General features: G+C 38.3%; 1 protein-coding gene across 8 annotated transcripts in view; it reads left to right on the forward strand.

The window, feature by feature from the left end:
- Positions 1-20,263, forward strand: part of SULF1 (sulfatase 1) — a 126,229-nt gene extending 105,966 nt beyond the window's left edge. For 4 of the 8 annotated variants that reach the window (XM_046928489.1, XM_040691315.2, XM_040691306.2 and 1 more), the window contains exons 15-23: positions 2,264-2,480; positions 4,992-5,238; positions 6,657-6,753; positions 6,839-6,933; positions 7,669-7,734; positions 8,209-8,381; positions 11,542-11,684; positions 11,819-11,942; positions 17,657-20,263. In XM_046928489.1, coding sequence (XP_046784445.1) covers positions 2,264-2,480; positions 4,992-5,238; positions 6,657-6,753; positions 6,839-6,933; positions 7,669-7,734; positions 8,209-8,381; positions 11,542-11,684; positions 11,819-11,942; positions 17,657-18,474 — 1,980 coding nt within the window. In that variant the 3' untranslated portion in view covers positions 18,475-20,263. Of the gene's footprint in view, positions 1-2,263; positions 2,481-4,991; positions 5,239-6,656; positions 6,754-6,838; positions 6,934-7,668; positions 7,735-8,208; positions 8,382-11,541; positions 11,685-11,818; positions 11,943-12,732; positions 12,859-17,656 lie in introns of those variants that run through there. The other 4 variants (XM_040691332.2, XM_015282902.4, XM_046928495.1 and 1 more) reach the window with 2 other exon arrangements.
- Positions 20,264-21,465: the final 1,202 nt, after the last annotated feature.

The raw sequence follows: 21,465 nt of genomic DNA on the forward strand, positions 1-21,465 counted from the left end.
AGCCAAACCACAAGGAAGCCCTCTCAGTTTGGGATCCATCTATTAGCTCAGACTGCATTCGGCCAAAGTGTGCTGTCACAGGGCTGTGGTTCAGAGCCAATATTTCGGTGTTTAATTGAGAAATACTTCTGCCATTAAAAGCACCACAGAAAGCCCCAGACAGTTACTGGAGTGGAGGTCATGTAAGTATAAGCTTGATCGTGTATTTTACCTATCCTGCTCCCTATTCTTTGAAGTGACTGCTATGTGTAAGTCAGAAGTTGTTTTCTTTTGTGTGCAATCACATCAACTCACTCCTCAGGTTATCAGGTCAGCAAATCTACCTGAGGCTTGGTTTTCTTTCTTCATTCTTCAGTCAGCTTGACAGCACCACCAAAACAGTCCAGAGCAGTCATTAGCTAATGGAAGAGACTTACTGAAATGTGTCTGCTCTGATATTAGAGTTCCTTTCAAAAACTGAGTTGGGAACTACATTAAGACGATCATCTGGCTGTCTTGCTACTATAAACGAGGAAAGAAAAACCTAAGGCTGTCCATTCATGGTAACGAAACAAGGACACCATATAGCATGAATTATTAAACATTTTAGCTTGCATGGGCCGCATTGAAGTGAAGAGGAATTGTCTTGGGCCACATACATGTAGGTTGCTCTGAAAGTAATACCTCCTATTTATTTCCATGGAAAGTACAACAGATATGGTGAGCACAGTAACATTGTTTGATTGAGGAAATTCTTAGGTATAAAACACTATTTTTCAACTTAATCACCACCATTACCTATGCAGTTTTACCAGCAAAGGACAAGAGCCTGTAAAAATCTGCACAAGTGGAGGTGGTTGCTGTTGCTGTTGCAACCCTTTCCAGCCAAACTTAATGACTTTGTTTGCAGTCTGGTCATTGTGGCTTTGTATGTGAACAAAGCTCACTGGGTACTAGTTGTATTATAAGTAAATATAACTATTTCTAGTTCTTTTATTGTTATTTGGGCTACATCTTGCTTGGAATCAGAGACTTCCTAGCATGTGCAGTGTATTGTGCATGCCAGCTATAAACCTGCAGCCACATATGGCAAGCTTTGGGCATGGGCAAAGGAGCACCAATCTGTCACCACCGGTCCATTTTAAAAAATAAAAAAAAAGGAAAAGAAAAAAAAACACCCTTTTTTAAGACAGTTCAATGTGGAGAGGAAATTAAAGTCTCTGTTACTTTCTTATTTGAAATGTAGAGACAGTGGGATCCACTGGAAAAATCCACCTGGGTTCTTCCATCTGGATTCAGTCATGTTGATAATCAAGTCAGTCAGATATTGTGCAGACAAGCTGGAAAAATCTCTGTTTCCTCTCATTCTCCCTCACTTGCTCTTATATTCAGCACATGTACGATGTTGTACAGGTACTCCTTCCAGACTGCACTGTTTTCTCACCAGCCTGATACAAATCACAAGATTTAGGGATCCCAAGGAGTTTATCCAAACTTATTTATTTATTTGCGGTCCCTGAGGTTTTTCCCTGTGTTTTTTTTTCTGGGAGTGCTTGTTGCACTGATTCTACCTGCTGGGGGGCACAGGGGGCCCAGGAAGTTATGCTTCCAGGCTTCTCATATGAAGAGTCAGCAGTGTTTTCAGGTCTGAGTGGCATGGTTTGTAGGGATGTGTTAGGGTGTAGTTCCTAACTCTGGCCTCAGGTATGGAAATAAATTACATCCTGTTAGTGTTGTAGTAGTTTTGTGTAAATCACATCCATGATTTGTCCTTCTTTTTTCCAAGGAACCCCACAATTGAACCAGTTCTTCATCTGTGGAGATGTTTTATTTTCCTCTGAATCATGTTAGAAATTCCAAGTTGCAGAACAAAGAAGCAAAGTTTGTTTTTTCAAAGGGAAAAAGAGACTTGGTGAAAACAGCCCTGACAGCTGTATTCCGTGGCTCAGTAAATTAAGACTTTTTACTTGCTTCTTTCATGGATGTGTTTAGTCTAGATACTCTTGATTTATACATCATTTTTGGCTGAGTTGTGTTTTCTTTATGCAGATTCGCAGCAATTTCATTCAAGCTTATGTTTGCCTAGCTTGAGAGAGATATTGAGAAGGCCGTGAGCGAATTTAGTCCCTTAAAATGTTTCCCACCTCAGTCTGTTCTTTAAGAGACCACTTAGTTTTGAAAGAAATTTGCTTGTCATCTTTTGCAATCCGTCTGAGAGCAGCAGGGGTTTGGAAGGCTGCTGGGAAATCATCCTCACGTGTCTCTCTCTCTCTCTCTCTTGCAGAAGTGGCAGTGCACAGAAGATGCTTCTGGCAAGCTCCGAATTCACAAGTGCAAGGTATCTAGTGACATCCTGGCCATCAGGAAGAGGGCCCGCAGCATCCACTCCCGGGGATACAGTGGTAAAGATAAGGACTGCAACTGTGGAGACACCGATTTCCGAAACAGCAGGACCCAAAGAAAAAGTCAAAGACAGTTTCTGAGAAACCCCAGTGCGCAAAGTAAGTGTTCTGACCTCCTGTATGCTGTTGTAAAGAACAAGGGTAAAGGCTCACAACGTTGGTTTTATCCTCAGCATACAATGAATACAATGTAATTGGCAGCCGGGTTCTACATAAATGCCTCTGTAATAACAAAAACGATGAGAACCGAAGTTATCTCTGCACAGCAGTAAAGAATACTGCTCAGGTTGGCTGTGGTCGTGATGCGTTGGTGCCACCTATCGCGCTGGTCAGACACATACCTGGTGTCATCTGCAGTTGAACCAGTGCCTTTATTTGCTAAGACAGCCAAAGCAAGTGTTTCCTTGCATCGTTAACACCGAATTCAAATGCTGTCTAATGATATCCCAAAGACATCTTCTATACAAGACACTGAAAGGCCATGACTGCTGGCAGAATGAATTTTTGCACAGCTGCAGCTTCCAGGCTGTACCGGGAGCGCTGCAAGGAGACAGGTTAGATTGCAGTGTCCTCTAGTGGAGCGTGGTCTGAAGGGAATGCACAAGCAGGCTTTAAGACAGCAGTACTTGGACTTGTCTCTGCTAAGAATTTATACTGCAAAAACCTGTTTAAGAAGACACTATTTTAAGTGGAACAAATATTTTAATCTATCCGCCCGATGATGAAAGTGAAGTTCTGTAGCCAGAACAATAAAAGTAACCTTGGATTTCAGGGGCTTTGCTCGAGAACAGGCTGTATGTTCCTGTCCTCTGTTCAGAATACTAGAGCGGAGAGCGAAATAGAGATGAGCCTCCAAAACAGGAAGATTCTTGAGTCATAAGAAATGCAGAAGTTAGGTGATGCTGCACAGATGTCTGTGAAATAAGAAAATGGCAGTATAATTCAAAATATTTCCTTATTTAAAGCCGGCCCTACTCTGCAAATGAACAAGAATCCTTGGTATTCTTTGTACATTCAACCACAATATTGTCTGTCTTGAGTTCTCATTGTTCAGACTAGATGCTGCCTTGATATAACTTATTCTGTTTGTTCAGTATGATCTAAGGAAATTCATAGTGTGCATAGGTAGGCCTCTGGAAAGTCTCCACGTCACCAACTACCAGAGTGATCCTCAAACTGGTCAATGTTCCCCCAAGTGATAATTTCAAGGGGAGATTCCTACCATTATGCTGGAAAGAGAAGGATTGCCAGGGTACCAGCAAGGGTTGGGTGGGGATTGCAATTAGGGGCAGTGCATTGGGGAGAGAATGTGGGGAGATGGGAAAGGGGCAAACAACTGTTGAGAGCCTATGAAGGGGACGTCAGAAAAAAAGCTATATTTGTTATGCTTTTCTCCTTTACAACATTTTCAGTCCTCTTCAATTCTCCTCTTTCTCCTCCTCCAAGTTCCCTTAGCATTCATCTGAGGCAAACAGAGAATCATGGTGATGAGACAATGTTAAGGGAATGACTGGTTCAGGCCTCAGCCTTCAGATGACACTTGGATAAGATGCTTTTGTACTCCAAAATTTTTCAGTCACTTGATTAAAAAGCAGTATCATCAGAGACTGTTACAATGCCAGAATTTCTCCCATCTGATCCTGTGAATTTTTCTTCACTGTTTCATTAATGATTTATATAAAGCAGAAAGATACTTTGGAACTATGGTTTTTCACTGACTAGGAAGCCTTTTTTTTTTTTTTAGCCTGACAGCAGGCAACCACTGAAACAGTTTAGGAGGATAGGATTGTTTGAGTAAAAGGTTGAATGAGGTTCACTATCTGTGCTTTCAAAAGATTCTTGCCTTTCCTGGCTCAGCATGAATCTCTCAAAGGCACTAGAAAAAAAGCTGCAGTAGAATCTATCCTAAATGCCAAAGGCAGTACTCTCCCAGAGCTCTCACTTTATTCTGCTGCACAGAATGCAGTTAGGTGACAAAAAGTGTGCTCAGCACGGATGCAACAAATGGAGAACAGACCTCACTTTAACTCTACAACACAGCAAGGTTTTGGAGGACTAAAACTTGTTTTCATAGATATGAATGATATGTGTGTGTCAGAGCTTACATACATACATATGCCAGTGCATACAGTAATATATGACAGATTCTTGCCTTTTTAACGGATCCTTTTAAAGAGTAATTTTAATTAGGAAGCATAAGTCAAATTTATGACACACCAATTTACAGGTGGTGACACTGTTTCACAACACAGAATGGCTTAATTTTCTCATGGGGTTCTAACCCTGCAGTTTTGGGGTTTTTTGAGTGTCTCGTTCTAGATACCTGATTTCTGAGATACTGATTTTGTTTGGAAATACAGATGCTAACTGTGGCATAAGACCAGTCTAGCATGAAATGCAAAACCCAGAGCATTCAGAATTTCATGCTACTCATGAGAGTGTGGGGCCTGAACTAACCAAAGATAATGAAATAAGTTTCTGCAAAGCCACAGAAGAAAAATAAGCTGTTAATATTGAACAGCCTTCTTGCTCTTTGGAATATGCTAGGTGTTTAGGGCAAGAGTCCTGTACATATGTATGTGCAGCTGTGGATGTTTCTTTCTTCTGCAGAATACAAACCACGTTTTGTTCACACTCGCCAAACCCGATCCTTGTCTGTGGAATTTGAAGGTGAAATATATGACATAAACCTGGAAGAGGAAGAACTGCAGGTGTTAAAGACCAGAAGTATCACCAAACGTCACAATGCTGAAAATGACAAAAAAGCAGAGGAAACTGATGGTGCTCCCAGTGACACGATGGTTGCTGATGGCACTGATGCTATAGGTCAACCCAGTTCTGTCAGAGTGACGCACAAGTACAATTGCTTTTTCTACTTATTTCCTTAAGATTAAGTCTTCTTCATTTTCTAATTTCAGTCTTTCAGTTTTTTACTGTTTTTATAGTTATTGTATTAAAGAGCTTATAATTGTTGTTGCAGACAATTTTAGATATGCTTGAGTTGTGCTTGTTGTAGGTGGAATCATGCAATTGTAATATGTGTATTGAAGGGAGAAGTGTAAAGCTATGTTTTTATCTCTGAGGAGCAGGCAACTCAAGAGGGAGAACTCATTGTCCATATCAAAACATGTGTCTTACGATACATCTTACAATAACCACCCCATGAAGCAGACACTCCTGTTGTTTGTTACAAAGGCTGGGCAACCAGCTTAGAGTAGAGGCCTAAATTTTAGATGGCTGAAATCCCACTCCAAGTGAGGACACATTAGTTGTTTGCAAAAAGCTAGCATTAGCTAAGCTTCTATAGACTCATATATCCCTGAAGAGACCCATGATTTTTCCATCCTGGAAATTTCAATTCATTTTTAATTTTTAATCTTAACTAAATTTAAATGAAAGGGCAACAATTTCAAAATCCTTTTCTCTTAAAAGCGCTAATATGATTTATCTGAAGTCAGGCAAACACAGGCAACAAGTCTTTAATTTTAACCTCCCTATCATCTTTGATTTTTTTTTTTTCCAGAAAACACCAAGGATAACATAAATGTTAATTTTGAACAAGTAAAAATTATCTTTTCTTTACATTATCATTTCCATGACATTAATAAAGCCTTAAGTGGCTTTCTGGAAAAAAAATGATTATTTCCCTATTGAGGATTTTAACTTTTACTAAATATTGCTTTGGAAGTCCAGCCTGTTATCTGTTGGATTCTCATTCCACATCCTTGGCCCTCCAGTTATTTTGTTTCTTGATAGCACCATTTTTTCAAACATTGGTATGAATATTTTTGTTATTGCACCACTTTATTGTTCTTTATTATCCTTATCTTTATTAATTATATTGATCTTCTTTACTCATTGATTATATTTGTATTCTATTCTTAACTATTTTTCATACTCAGATGATGGGTCTCATTCATGGGACAAAAGGGATCTATTTCTCAGAGCTGGTGGTTAAATGACTGCATTTTGTCAACAAGACTTTTAATTCTGAATAGATTTTTAGTTCCGTTACGGTCTCATTTCTGATTGGATTAAGATTCTCACAGCTTTTTTGCTTAGCATGCACAGAGCATGTGTCATGAATGAGGAACTTATTTGATTTTGAGGAGAAAACACATTTAAGCGGTCAATCATACAATTGTCAGCATAAGAACACATTCTAGAGGTTATTTAGAAAGAAATTATTAGAAATGATGGATGAAAGATTAAAAGAGTAGGCAGTTGGGAAACCAATGACTTTCTGTTTCCCATTTGTTAAATTTGTATCTACAGGTGTTTTATTCTTCCAAATGACACTATTCACTGTGAGAGGGAGCTGTACCAATCTGCCAGAGCCTGGAAGGACCACAAGGCTTACATTGATAAGGAGGTAAGAGGTATTTTAAAACCTGAGTGAAGTTTTTGCACTGCTACCTATTCAAAGAATAAATCTGACTGGGCAACGATCTCTGCAGATTGAAGCTCTCCAGGACAAAATCAAGAATTTGAGGGAAGTTAGAGGACACCTAAAAAGAAGAAAACCAGATGAATGTGACTGTACTAAACAGAGGTAATAGAGATGACATTCAGTGTTGGCAGCTACTCTGATTGATAAGGTTTATGTATTTTTCAAGTTTTCCTGTTTTGAGATTTTTTTTGTTTGGTTTTTGTTTTTGTTTCTTTTGTGGGTTGTTTTGTGTTGTTGTTGTTTTGTTTGGTTGTGGTTTTTTTTGTTTGTTTGTTTTTTCCGAGATGGAAAACAAAGAATATAAGAGCTACTGGTATTTATAACTACTGTAGACACACATAACTAGAGTTAGCCTATTGAGATGTCATCTCCAAAGCAGGGAAGGAAGGAAGCTGATTCATAATAGGACTGTAAATATTTGTGCTCTGTATCTCTCCTGGATGGAACTTATTTCTCTATTGACCTGGGAAGAAATCAAAGTTATCCTATTTCTGGAGACACATTCAAGTGTCAGGGTACGTATCTTAATTCAGGAATGCTGAAAATGAAGGTCTACCAGATCCAAATTTTAGTTAGATCACTTTTAAGAGTAGAAGCTACTCTTAGAAGATGCATGTAAAATTTTAAGATTAAATATGTTTGTATTCTACTAACACATTAAACATAGCTATAGTTTTACTATAGATCATTCACACACATATAACTTCTTTAAATGAAATGAAAATCCTGAGTCTTTCTGTGTAGTTACAAGAAAATGTCAAAGATATTACTGTTTTGGTTTTGTGCTGAAAATGGATTGTTTCCTGACTCTGTAATTTTTAAAATTTTTCCCTATAGCTACTACAACAAAGAGAAAGGTGTAAAGGCCCAAGAGAAAATCAAGAGCCATCTTCATCCCTTCAAGTAAGTTTTTATCATCCTCACTATCTCAGCTAGCATTTTAGTGATGGAGAAATATTAGGAATGGGTTGGGTTCTTGGGGGGGAGGGAAGGGAAGACATGAGGGAAACAAAAGGTCACATAAAGCAAGTTCAAGCAAGAAACCTTCAGTATTTCTGGTTGTATATGTGAAAGTTTATGGATAATATTGAAAAAAACTAGAAATGGAAGAAATTAATCATTTCAAAAGTTGATTGACTAGGTAATCATTAAAGTGACCCAGTTAAACTTAAATGCAAAAGTGCATCATTTCTCATAGATGCTGAAGAAGGCACTTTGTCATAATTGCTGGGGTGGAAGCTGGGCTGGAAAGATCAGCTTCCCGAAGGGCATATTCTCATCATCTAGTCTTCAAAAAGTCAGATAGAGGTAAAAACTGCTGTTTTTAACCAAATAGAATCTGTTCTGTCAGCCATGTCCAACTTTCTCTCTGAACAGAGAAGCCGCACAGGAGGTAGACAGCAAACTGCAGTTGTTCAAAGAGAATCGCAGAAGGAAGAAGGAAAGGAAGGGGAAAAAGCGCCAGAAGAAAGGGGATGAGTGTAGCCTTCCTGGACTGACATGTTTTACCCATGACAACAACCACTGGCAAACTGCACCCTTCTGGAGCTGTAAGTCTTCTGTGTTCAGATGTGAACTAGGTTCTCCTCTGTTGTGCAAGAGTTCTCACCTCATGCAGTCCATCAGGTCATTATGTGGAAGAACAGCACTTAGTAGTGCTGCTGCTGCTGAACTTTTTCTGAGGTATTCAGGAAGAGTGTTGCTTGAGTATGTTTGTAATTTCTGTGTTACATATTTGTATGAAATTATTACAAGAGGCTCTATGCAAAACACTACAGAAGCAAAAGGAGAGTTGGCTTGTTAAAAAATCTCTCTTGAAGAGATTCATAGCTTGTAGAGATTCATAACTAGACACCAAGGTTCCTGTCATGTCTTGACTGTCCAGATGACCAAATACTTCATAGGAATTACAAGTGAGTTCACAGCCATGCAAAGTGGGAAAAAGCACAAGGAGGGTAAACCCTTCCCCTATTTGTATCCATGTAAATTTGGGTAAGCCTATATAATGAAACTATACATTCTAACCCACAGAATTAGATCAGCACAGACGGATCAGCAGAATTAAGTATCTGTGACAGTAGCAGATAGAATTGGTGTGTTAGCATTAGTTGGTTCCTGCAGAATTAATTCAGTGAATGGTCTAGTTTCATTGAGGTTGGAGCTCAAAGGCCATGTACATGATATTGCTGAGTTTACTTGAACATTGAGACTTTCACTACCATTTTAAAGTTTCTGCAAACCAAATTTCCTATGAAAATGAAAACTTTGCTTTCAAAACCTTAAAGATCAAATGTTGATTATGCTACAACATAAGTAGGCCGCTCCAGAAGTAATGCCTCTTATTTATTGCCATGGAAACTACAACAGCTACAAAGGGCAAATCAGCACTATTGATAGAGCACATTCTTAGCTACAAAACACTGTTTTTCAATATAATCACCATCATTAGCTATGCATTTTCACCAGCAAAGAACAAGAGCCTCCATGCCAAGCTGGTAAAAATTTGAACCTGTGGTGACCCACTGTTGCAGTCGCCACTGCTGAAATGCATCACCCACTGCCTCACTGTGCTCACATCCACCGTTTGGTCTCCATAAGTGTTCAGCAAGTGTCAGTGTGTATCAGTGGGTGCCATTTTTTCCACATGGAGGAATTCACTGACACACCTTTGCTTCATACGCACTTCCATGTCAGACGCCATTTTGTCAGACTGCCCCTCTGATGCCATCTGTCACACAGCAACAAAATGTAATGGAACACTGATGGGAAAGTTCAGCCACTACTGCTATAACACCAACATCTGCCTCTGACATCATGGGCCAACATAATAACATAAGAGGCATTACCTTTCACGCAGACTTCATAACTGTCTCCAAACAGAAAATTTGATATACTCATTTCAAGAAAGATGCTCTCTCTTACTTAGTAATTTGTTTTGATAGTTCTAGAACTTCTGCTAGTATGTTTTGTACATTTTAAAATGTTCCTACAGCAGTTATATGCATGATTTTTGTTCTAAACAACTATTAGACCAAGTATTGCTTTTTAACTGTGGAGTAGCAGTTATGAAAAGCATTCTTATCTTTCTGTACATCCTGGCAATGCTCTTGTAATAGTCATGGGGTAAAAAAATGTCCCTTTGACACAGTTCATAACCAATACCAAATCAAAGTATTGACTCTGATTACATGGATAAAAAGGGCTAGTACTATTACTAGATTTGTGAAGTGTATTTAACACATGAACACAATTACAGAAAGTCACGGCACTAATTAAATAAAAAAGCAAAACTTTGCTATCAGTTTGTTTTGAGACCTAGAGAAGATGCCTTTCTGAGCCTGTTTTTGCTGGCAGAATGAGATTATAAACAATCATAAAAATATGTGGTTTTTGGGAAAAGGTTTGGACATCTTGTTAAACATACCCTACTAAAACTAATCAACTTCTAGTAGTCACGTTTGAAACTACCTGTTGGCTCCAGCTAGTTTTTTGGTTAAACTTCAGTTGATTGAAAACAAAACAAAAGAAGTTCATCTGCCACCATATTTTAAATCTTCATACTGCACAAAATATGCAATGTGAAGATTGAATGATTGTATTTTTCATGTCTACGTTTGGTCAGTGGAAGAGCTGTCCAGACTCCATTTTAGTTTACTGACAAGATCTTAACTTTCTCTAATGACATCTATCTCATATGTGACACCTGGATCTAGGAGTGGTGTCTGTTCTAGGCTTCCCCAGGTTGAAAAATAATAGCATGTAATCCAGTTACCTTACCTGGGGTTGTTTTTGAGCAGAGATTTAATTGAGTGATTCAATTTCTCTCTTAACAAATTAACCAAACAAATTAAATGAGGGATTGTAGTTCAAAATACATAGTTGTTAAGTAGCTACATTTGAGAGACTCAAGGCAGTAGGAGAAGACTACTTAAAATAAGACTTATACTTATCCATTGGTCTTCCTTCCCATCTTGCTTCTTCCATCATACCTGCATTCAAGTGCCAGACAAGCTCCCTGTTTTTAAACCATCTCTTCATAGAACAATTACAGAACTGTAGAATAGCCCAAGTTGGAAGGAACTCACAAGGGCCATCACCCTGATGCAAATCCATGCCATTCCCTCAAGTCGTAAATCCTAAACTACCAAGTCTCCCACTTGCCTCCTTCCCATACAATGCCTCACCCTTTCTTGACTTCTGTGTCATTTCTGTGCACGTCATTTATTATATTAACAATTTGACCTTCTTTGCAATTATCTGTTTTACTTGTATCTCAGAGGCTCTACTAATGGTAGCATTTTAGCCACTGATGACAATAGGAGTACCCCTATAAACAGCACACACAATTCCAATGAGCCAAATTTCATACGGATCTTAAGGTTCCAGGTTTGTGTTGTTTTATAAGGTCTGAATTCTGCTCAATCCCAAAAGCTACATATAAATCAGAACAGAATATTCCCCAGTAACTATGTTACTTACTATCTTCTGCTTTATTTGTCTATATATGTGAGAAATTTGTATGATAAATTTGATACATTAGCAGCATTTGACCTGTTTTAGATGAGAATCTAATGTTATTCAAATATGAGATGTTTTTTCTTTTAAATAATCTAGAATATAAGTATACGAAGATCTACAGAAATTTCACTAGTGTAAGAAACAAGCATATGATTTTTCACCTAAACTGACAACTTTTATCATTACTTACAGTGGGATCTTTCTGTGCTTGCACAAGCTCAAATAACAACACCTACTGGTGTTTGCGAACAGTGAATGACACCCACAATTTTCTCTTCTGTGAGTTTGCAACTGGCTTCTTGGAATATTTTGATATGAACACTGATCCCTATCAGGTAAATCCCTTTCCCTGTTTCAAAATATGGCAGACTAAACTCCTCTAGTTGCATTTTGCTCTATTATTATTACTATTATTATTATTATTATTATTTCTCTTAGTATTTTTTCTCTCTGTTTCTCTTTTTCTCAGCTGACGAATACCGTACATACAGTGGAAAGAGGCATTTTAAATCAATTGCATGTACAGTTGATGGAATTGAGAAGTTGTCAAGGTTATAAGCAGTGCAATCCAAGGCCTAAGGGACTTGAAACAGGTACAAGAAAAATAGAACAGAGTATTTATTTCCATTTTATTCAGCTATTTTCATCTCCTTAATCGTATCCTTAAGCTGTGATTTTCTAAAGTGTTGCTCTTAATAAGGTGGAATGATCCAAATGCACCATTCCATGTAACTGCATGGCCAGAAAACTTCTTTGCAAGTTTTCACAAGTTATTCTGGACAGATATTGACAACAAACAGCAGTTGACAGGAATTCTGCCGAAAGTCTATCATGTTATTTGCACTAAGCAGTAACAAACAAATGCAGATCTTTTTTTTTCAGAGCCATAGATCCTTTCTCTGTTGCAGGGGTTGCTTGGTTAGGTTTTACCTAACAGTAGCAGATGAGGTATTAAATCCTGTATTATTTCTGATTGCCATCTACCTGTATGAACAACCTTAGGCGCTACACCACAACTGAGACTAAACATTTCTTATCACCTGTATTCCCCTTTGTTTATGAGGAAAGCAGCATTTCTTTGCAAGTATCTCTGAATACAGGAATAGGTGGTGTTTATACTTCATAAGTCTGGAATTCATTGCACTTAAATTTGGTTGTTTGAAACTGTGATATTTTTTTACAGGAGTATTCCCTTCTACATATTTTATGTTGTGCCTCTTTGTGTCTCTTTCTTCAGCTATGAATGTTTCTCTTTTTTAATCATTTGGGGGTTTTATTATTTTTGAAAAACTGTGGTTTTTCATTCCCTTCATATAAAACTTCCAGGAAATCTTTGTTGGACTACAGCTCTGTCTTTATTTAACACAGAACATTTCTTTTTAGGAATTAGATGCTGTGCATGGAAAACTACATTGTGAATGGTTTTACAAGTTCTAAACACTAACAAAAGTTACTCTTGTATTTTCCTATATCAGGAAATAAAGATGGAGGAAGCTATGATCCGCACAGGTATCCACACTTTTTTATTCTCCTCAGCAGCTTCTTTCCAAATAATTGCATGATTCCAGTCCATTTCAACTAATGTCTGTATCCTGCCATCTTGCACACAAAATATCTTTTGATGCATGCATTTCCTAACTACTTTAGACTGAACTTGGCCATTGTTTTTTAGACCTACCATTCTGCATTTAATGTAGCTCACTGTCACAGCAAGACTTCATACGGCTCGTATTCCATGCTTGTATTACTCAGATATTTATGCAGGAAAAATGACACAAAAAGAATAACCTCTTTTGGGTTGTTTTCCTGTTGCTGCTTTTTTTTTCTTTCTGTTTTTATTTAGGAAGCCTTTACACCTGCATTTTAAGTGGAAAACAACTGCTTAGAAAGCTTCCTGAAACATATGTGTTCAAGGAGCCTAATCAAACCTACAGAAGTAAAAAGTAAAATCTTCTCACTGGCTTTAGAAAATATTGACAGATGTTGCTTTAAGCAAAAGAGTGCCCATTTTGATCAGCACATGTGCAGCATCCAGATCACTGTAAGCAAGGCATAAACGTGAGGCTCCTTTGAGCAGAGGGAACAATGCTTTCAGACCAGATCTGACACATGAGACCAAATATTCTTAAAAGGTTTCAATATTTGAACTCAGGAAGGGCAATGGATGAGATGTCTTATTCCTAATGCTCGAACCTGAGGTATGCAAGACAAGTATACTTACAGTACCTACATGTCTATCATGCTGAACCCAGCTAGCTCCTCCTCCTAGTGGAGGAACCAGCCGTAAAGCAAAAGCCTCATGAGACTCAGGTCTTAGCAGTACTGCACTTGCTGTTCAGCAAACAATGTTTTTATTAAGGGGAAAAAAGTTTAGAGGCCTGTCATATTCAGACTTGATATCTCCTCCCTATACATCAGTCTTATACACTTTCATCTCCATTTGCTTTGGTGGAGTTGGTCCTAATATACATAGCATGCCTGAGGTGTAAACTGGGCCCAAGGAGTATAGAAGACTATGGAAAACTTTTCTTCAGTCTTCTGAGAAGAGCCTTGTCACTGCTCCTAGCAGCCAGGGAACAATTAAGATAATGTATTTCAACATTTTGTAGACCTCCAAATTAATCAGCTATTTTTTCCATGCAGTCAGTTTTGTATTTTCTGACTTGTGTAGTTTGGGGATGTAGGAAAATGATAAGCTTTTGTTTGGTTATATCCCAGTGGTTTACATTGCTTATTACAGCCTGATGGGAGCTGGTTACCACAACGATAGAGAGTAATCCCTGTAATTATGATTTGAAGTCTTTCATTAGAAGATATTCTTGTAAATATTCCCAATTTTAACTACAAATGTAACAGAAATGTCATTTTTGAATTGTAGGATTGCATGAAATAGAGCACCCAGGATTAATCTTTAAGTTGTGTTAATGGAAATATTTTAACTTCTGGTACCGAGTCAGTAAAGGTTATGCTACTGGGATAAATAGTACAGTAGGACACAAGTGATATTGCTCTGTGTAGTATTCCTCCATTCCAGACAGCCAGCTTCTCAGCACACAAGGATGCCTGGGTTCAAGCTCTATACTGGTGGGATTCTTTTTTTTTTTTTTTCTAAAACATTTTTTTAAATGAACAAAAAGTATCTATCACTCTCCATTCTCCACTTTGATCTGTTTCCAGTCTAAAATGTCCTGAGTTAATACAGCGCTACAAGTTTTGCAAGTACAATACTGGGACAACAGACCTGTATGGAAACAGTCAGTATACTGCCATTCGCTTAATACAAAGGGAGAAAGCTTCTGAGGGGAAGAACGTGTCCTTGAATAGACAGAACTGACTCTGCATATGTAGTTAATTACAATGTATAGGAATCACAATCTCCTCTTTTCTCCTTGCCTGTGGATTTTCAAAGCCACCATGGAGGTGACTGTGCCTATTTGCCTTTAGTTCAGGAGGAGATGCAGCCACATCTTGAATTGGTTTGGGAATAACACAGCCACAGATAGCATCACAGGACTCTGAGGCATAATAATTGGTCGATGAATTTAGATAATACTTGATTAAAAAAAAATCTGAAGATGTTTTATTATGAACAGTTAGCAACACTTTTTATCTCATTAAGGTCTGTGATATAGGTGAGTGATTCCCAAATATTGATAGAGGAAACCACTGACATGCTGTTACTCAAATGCAACTCATCTCCACTTTTCTGTTTCAGACTTTTTTGTAATGAGATTTCTTACAGGAGAAAACCTTTTCTCTCCTCTCCATTCCCTCTATATACTTTGATTTCAGTGAGAAACATCATGCTTACTGCTAAGTTGTGGAATTAAGCTGTAAGATGACTTGCACAGTCGACCAACGTAGAGTCAGCTCTAGGACCTTAAGATTTAGCTTTCCTACTTATTTAACATGTATGAATACAAGTTACCTCTTTTCCATGTGTTTAAACAAGTTATTTTTTTCTTATGGACATGAAGTTCACGGAACAATTTCCAGTGCCTTATCAGCTGTGAAACTCCTCAGTCATCAGCGGTGAAACTGAGACTGCAGAAAAAAATGCAATGTTTAGGGGGGAAAGGATTAGAATCAGTATGATGGTCTCAGTCTTTGAGCTACTTTGTAGAAATGCAACAAGCTCTTTGCTGATCTAACTTCCCTGCAGCACAGCCCTGACACCCTGCTACTGAGGCTCATGGGGAACAGCAGCTCCTCCTCACCAGCCCCAAAATGCCCCCACTGTTTACAGCACCACCCTTGGACTGGCATCAGAGATTCTTCTGGGCCAAAAGCCAACATCCTGGCCTCTGATCTGCTCCACGCTGCCCTGGTTCATATGCAAACTTGTTAATGATCAAATGGCTGCGGTCCAGTTTCAGTTTCTACCATAATATATGAAACCACTTTAACCACTGATGTTCTTGTGGAAGTTTGTTTTCCTACACAGACTCATATTTGACACATTGAATTGATAGACAGAGATATATGAAACTATCAATACAAATCATATAATCATATAAAAGATTTGTAGCATTTGTAGTGCAGTTAATTAAATTCCTCAAAAGTACATCCTTTCCTATGATCATTCCTAGAGCCTTTTATTCTTCTGAACACTAGAACAGTAAGACTTATTTCTTGAAACCTCTGCAGTATTTAATTTTTGTTGTTGTTTCAGGAAACAAATTATTCATAATCTAACTTATGTATATGGTGCTCATGGCCATGCCAAGTGAGGCTCTCTTCCATAGCTGCTCTACCAGATCCAAAAAAGCTTCTGTTGTTTCCTGTGGTAGGGAATTTGCCAACTGTTTGCCAAGACAGCCTAAGATACAAAACAGGAACATACTTCTGTTGGAAAGACTATTCTTTGTACTGGCTTTAGAAAAGAAAAATGTTTACATTTTACATTGTATAATATTTGAACAGGCTCAGGTGTTCCCAAGTAAGGAAAGAGGTCCTACTTTGATGGGAGCAGAATGAGGCCCCTCATTATGATTTTTTTTTCTGACCATGACACTATTTTTATGACTTTCTGTATGATGGACTAAATATTGGAGAGTTTTTTTTCACTGTGAAATCCCAAGCTAATAAAGAAGCAAAGACTGTAAAATACAATATATAGACATTGAATCTCCTGTTTTGCTTGAATGAGAAAGGGCAAGTTAAAATACAAATAGACTAATAGAGATGTCAAATATTTTCTATAGAGCTGAAGCATCTGATGTATAGATAAGTATGTGTACTCAGTTCACTGTATTGGACTATAGTCTCCTGCACTTCCAAGTTACTTATACTAGCCTACTTGCCTGTATAATTTTCAGAAAAAGAATAAGTCATCCCAGTGAACTGATAGCTAAATATTGCCTACGAGATCTTTGTGAGGACAGGTCTGCCACTTTCCCTGAATGCCTTCTGCATTACCTAATTATTTTTTCCTTGTAGGCTATTTTTTAGGGAAAATATTTGGACGTGCTGTAAATTATATGAAAGAATCGTATTCAGTGTATAAAATGGATTTCACAGTACATTTGATGACCCAAGTCACTGTAGTTGTTCCATTGCTCGTTATTCAGATATATTGTTGGATAAACCTTAGATATTTTAATAAAAAATAAAAACTATAGGAGATATTCTATCTAAATTTTAACAATATCCTACAGAGTGGTAAAGTCCTATAACTTAATTCACACCAAACTTTTACAGATTTTATTTCTTCTCTGTGCTCCATGTAAATTAAAGTGAATACTTACAAGGTATAGAAACTACCTTAGACTCTAATTTATTAAATAAAACTTGGCTAGTTGGTTTGCTGAACTTACATCTCAAGCTACACATCAAATTCCTATGGACTTTGTTGAAGTTCTTGTCAGTAATGGCTTTCAGAATTAGTCCCATCTATTATACTCAACCACTGTTTGTTCATTGCACCATTTGGTGGAATGTTTAGGAAAGGCAAATGGATTAGTCATGTATTGAAGCAACTCTTATGCCTTGAAATACCATAGGGAAGATCTATCTTTAGATGACATCACAAAACCCCATAAAGGGCAGATTCAGCCCTGTTTTACTCACTCCAAGGATGCAGCAGAAAACAGGGGTTTCACTGCTGTGTGTTCTGCAGGAGCTGTGACTCACCTGAGGCCACAATCATTAGGAAAATGACTGAAGATGTGGAGCATCTTCGAGTTTGAGATACATATGCTATGCATAGTGGTGCTTTCAAGGAAATGGGAGGAGAAACGCACGCAGCACCTTTGCTTGCACCTTTAAGCTGGTGTTCACCATTAGGCTTTATTCTTTCTTTTAACAGAGGACAATTATGGGATGGATGGGAAGGCTAACCTGCCCAATTTCACTGGTGACATCAACTGGCAAGGACTGGAAGACTTGTACAGAGTGAATGAAAGTGTATATGAACACAGATACAACTATAGACTTAGTCTGGCTGACTGGACTAATTACTTGAAGGATGTAGATAGAATGTTTGCACTGCTGAACAGTTACTACAAGCAAAATAAAACAGACAAGGCTAACATTGCTCAAAGCAACAGGGACGGAGACGAATCATCTACATCAACCTCAGCGGAAATGTCTTCTGCAGAAGAGGCGAGCGGCCTGACTGGAGAAGAATTGCAGCTTATTGTGCCAACAGACTTTGCAGCCCTAGCTTTGAGTACCATGAATTTAAGTCAGGAGAGAAAACTTGAATTAAACAACGATATTCCTGAAAAAAGTAGTTTGAATGATGCACACTGGAGAAATAATCAAGCTGAAAAATGGATAGAGGATAAAGAATCAGACCGTTTTGATATGGATTTCAGTGGAAATGGTTTGATAGAGTTGGAGTCCCGGCATAGTTTCATGCTACAACCCATCAGCGTTCCTCAAAAAGACACTCATCGGGACACTGATGCTATGAGAGACATATTTGGAGATCAAATGTATCTTCCCGTGAGGTCCGATCAACCTGTTGTTCATCAGGCTGTAAATGTATCCTTTAGGGATTCATCCATCGGTACCCAGAAAACAGGAACACTTTTGAAAAAAACAGAACAGAGTCTTAGAGGGGAAACTTCACAAGTTCTAAACGTAGAAGGCAGCGCCTCACCTCCACTCTCCTTGGGTTAGATCAAGTTGCAGATCATTAAATACATTCTCCTTTTCTTATTAGCAGACTAATAAAGGTAATCATGACAACTGACATTCCATGTTCACTGTAGATACAATTTGCAGCTAAATTAAGACCAGTTCAGTATTTGTGTGTATTTTATTCACACACACACATACATACTTTCACAGTGATTATCCACACTGGAAAGCAAGATTTCCAGCTTCTTAAGGCAAAGAAACAGTGTTAACTTTCTAATGCAGTAGCACATTCTCTGTAAGCTAAAATAATTTCTTTGACGAGGATGTTCAAGTGACTTTCTCTATTTCCAAATGATCCCACCATGAATGAATGTTTCAGTCCACCCAATCTGTCTGCATAATGTATTCTGATAAGTTATTTTAACCACTGGAAATTCCTAATGTCACACTTTTGATTAAAACGATGTTGCACTTTTAAAATCTGTATGCCATACCATTTATGAATCTAATAACTTACCTGTTCTTAGTTTGTTCGTTGGCTAATGTAATTGTGAAACCAATAAATAGATTGACAGGAAAGAGATAATCAGCATGGATTGTGGAAACAGACTGTTTGAATATCATTTTAGCAAAAATATTGCATGTTTTTGTTACTTTGATTTAATTAAATTTATTCTCAGAAAGGTATGGCTAATATTTGTTAACTATAGGAGGATTTGTTTAAATTGGATTGTTTCCCTATATACGCTATTGTCAGTATTAAAAATACATGAGGTTTTTTTTGACTTTTCTTTTTATCTGATACTGGTAGAAAGGTTTACATCAATTCATATATACTTTTGTCACGAGATCCGATTTTTATTAGCCTGAATGATGTCTTGAAAGCATTCTTTTCATTTTGAGACTTAAATTTTTGTTGTTGTTTTGAACAGTCATTAAAGGGAATGATAAAATCATGTTAGATTTACATTATTCTAGATGCAAAAGGCACATGGGGTACAAAATAGTAGCTTAGATACTTTTTGTTGTTGTATTGTTCTGCAGTTTTTTCTTGAACTTTACCAAACTTTAAATTTTATAAAGTATAACACAAAAATAACTTTGAAAATCTGTACTACTAGAAACTATCTTTTTTTTTTTTTTTTTAATAAATTCAAAATAATTAGCACAACACCACCAAAAGAGAATTACCTCAAACAGATGTAATTCCATAGCATCCGATTCTTGGGAGTGTTTCCTATCTGTTACGTCTTATTTAGTGTAGTGAATGTTTTTGGGCTATTGCAAGCACTGCAGGTTAAACTTACGTTCATCACATTGTACGTTCAGTTGAAACTTCTTAAAAACAAGATTGTTTTAGTAGGATTTTAATAATTTTAAGAAGCAGTCTTTTTGATGGACTCTGTACATATGTTAAAATTAACTGGCTCTTTATCTGATGTATGTGTCATGGGCTGATTGATAGAACAAACGTATTTATGGTCATGAATGATGCTATTTGTACATAGGTTTCAAGTTACTAGGATACCAGCTGTGTTTTTAAATCTTGTATAATATTTCTGTGATACTTTTATAGAACAATTCTGGCTTCGGGAAAGTCTAGAAGCAATATTTCTTGAAATAAAAAGTGTTTTACTTTACCTGCTTCAGAGAAGTCCAGATGATCCAGCTTTCCTAGCAATTCAGATTTATTTTAAAAATATGTTAACGTCTTTGGCTTTAAGAATCCATCCACACTGAAAGCAATGGGTAATGAAATAACACACTACATTCTGTTAGTTATAAATTATTCCTGGAGATTGTGAATAATATATATTTTTTTGTTTAAGACCCGCTGTGATTTATTTTGTTAAATCCCAGTTCATCTGATCCTTTCTTCCCTGAAGTCAAGGCACAGGGCTGCAGAACTGCGGTTCACAGGAGTAAAGCAGCGTCCCATCATGCCATCCCCTGATCCCTCCCTGCAGAGCTCTCCCTACAGTGGCAAGGTGCAACAGGCTGGGCACAGCACAGGGACTGGACCACTGAGAATGGACCAGAGATCTGTTGTGAGGAGGAGCGTCTCCTCACACAGGAGACTACGAAGAATAATGTAGGCTTCAAGGTAAAGGTTGCCTTTCACGTGCCCTGTGTGTCCTCAGTGGTGTGTGAATACAATTAGCTGCTTAAGTTAAAATCTGTCCCGTGTGGGGAGATGCACTCACAGCCTGAGCCACCTGGAGCTGCCGGGGCCTCCCCCCTACTCAGGCAGCAGATGTCAGTGCAGAGCCGCACAGCTGCGCCTCTCCCGTGCCCCGGCTCCGCCTGCAGGGCCCGGAGTCCGTCCCTCACAAGTTGCTCATTTGTTCGGTTTTAAACCAGCAGCAGTAGCCTCTCTGTGCCAGAAAACTATGGACAGCTTTATCCACAGCCCACTCCTTCATTTAACAGCTCTGGTGTTGGACAATGGAGACATTCATTCTGCCAGATGCTTTTTAATCTGGTTTAGGTTTTGGAAAATTAATATGGAGAATTCTTAGTGTGAGTTCAGCAGTCAGATGTGGCCGAGGCCCCTGGTTTGTCCCTCAGCCCATGAAGCAGTCAATCCCCAGCGGTAGTGCACTGACTGAACCTCCTGAGGGCTCCAACCTGCAAGGTGCTGGGCACACCACTGAGTTTCCATCTGTGGATATATCTGTGCTTTTACATAGAAGAAGTGAGCCCAGACTGTAAGAGAGAGAACTCCAAGACTGAACAGAGTGAACTAGCTACATACACGCTGCTAGACACGCTGCGGAGTGGGCCGCATCCACGTTGTGCAGCACTTAGCTCAGGGTCTCCTTCCTCTTGGCTCTTCTGTGTTCTCAGGGACTCAAACTGTAATTTCCATTTGTTTTCGTTTTTAAACGTCCACCATACTACAAGGATGTGCTGCACCCATTGCAGCTTTTGCTGTATGGCAATGGAGTGTATGCTGCAGGCCTGTAGTGCTGTGTGAGGACACGGTCCTTGATGCACATAGCCTGCAGTGCTGAGTGGCTGTGGGAATGG

This window comes from Gallus gallus, chromosome 2 (assembly GCF_016699485.2).
Source record: "Gallus gallus isolate bGalGal1 chromosome 2, bGalGal1.mat.broiler.GRCg7b, whole genome shotgun sequence".
Lineage (NCBI taxonomy): Eukaryota > Metazoa > Chordata > Aves > Galliformes > Phasianidae > Gallus > Gallus gallus.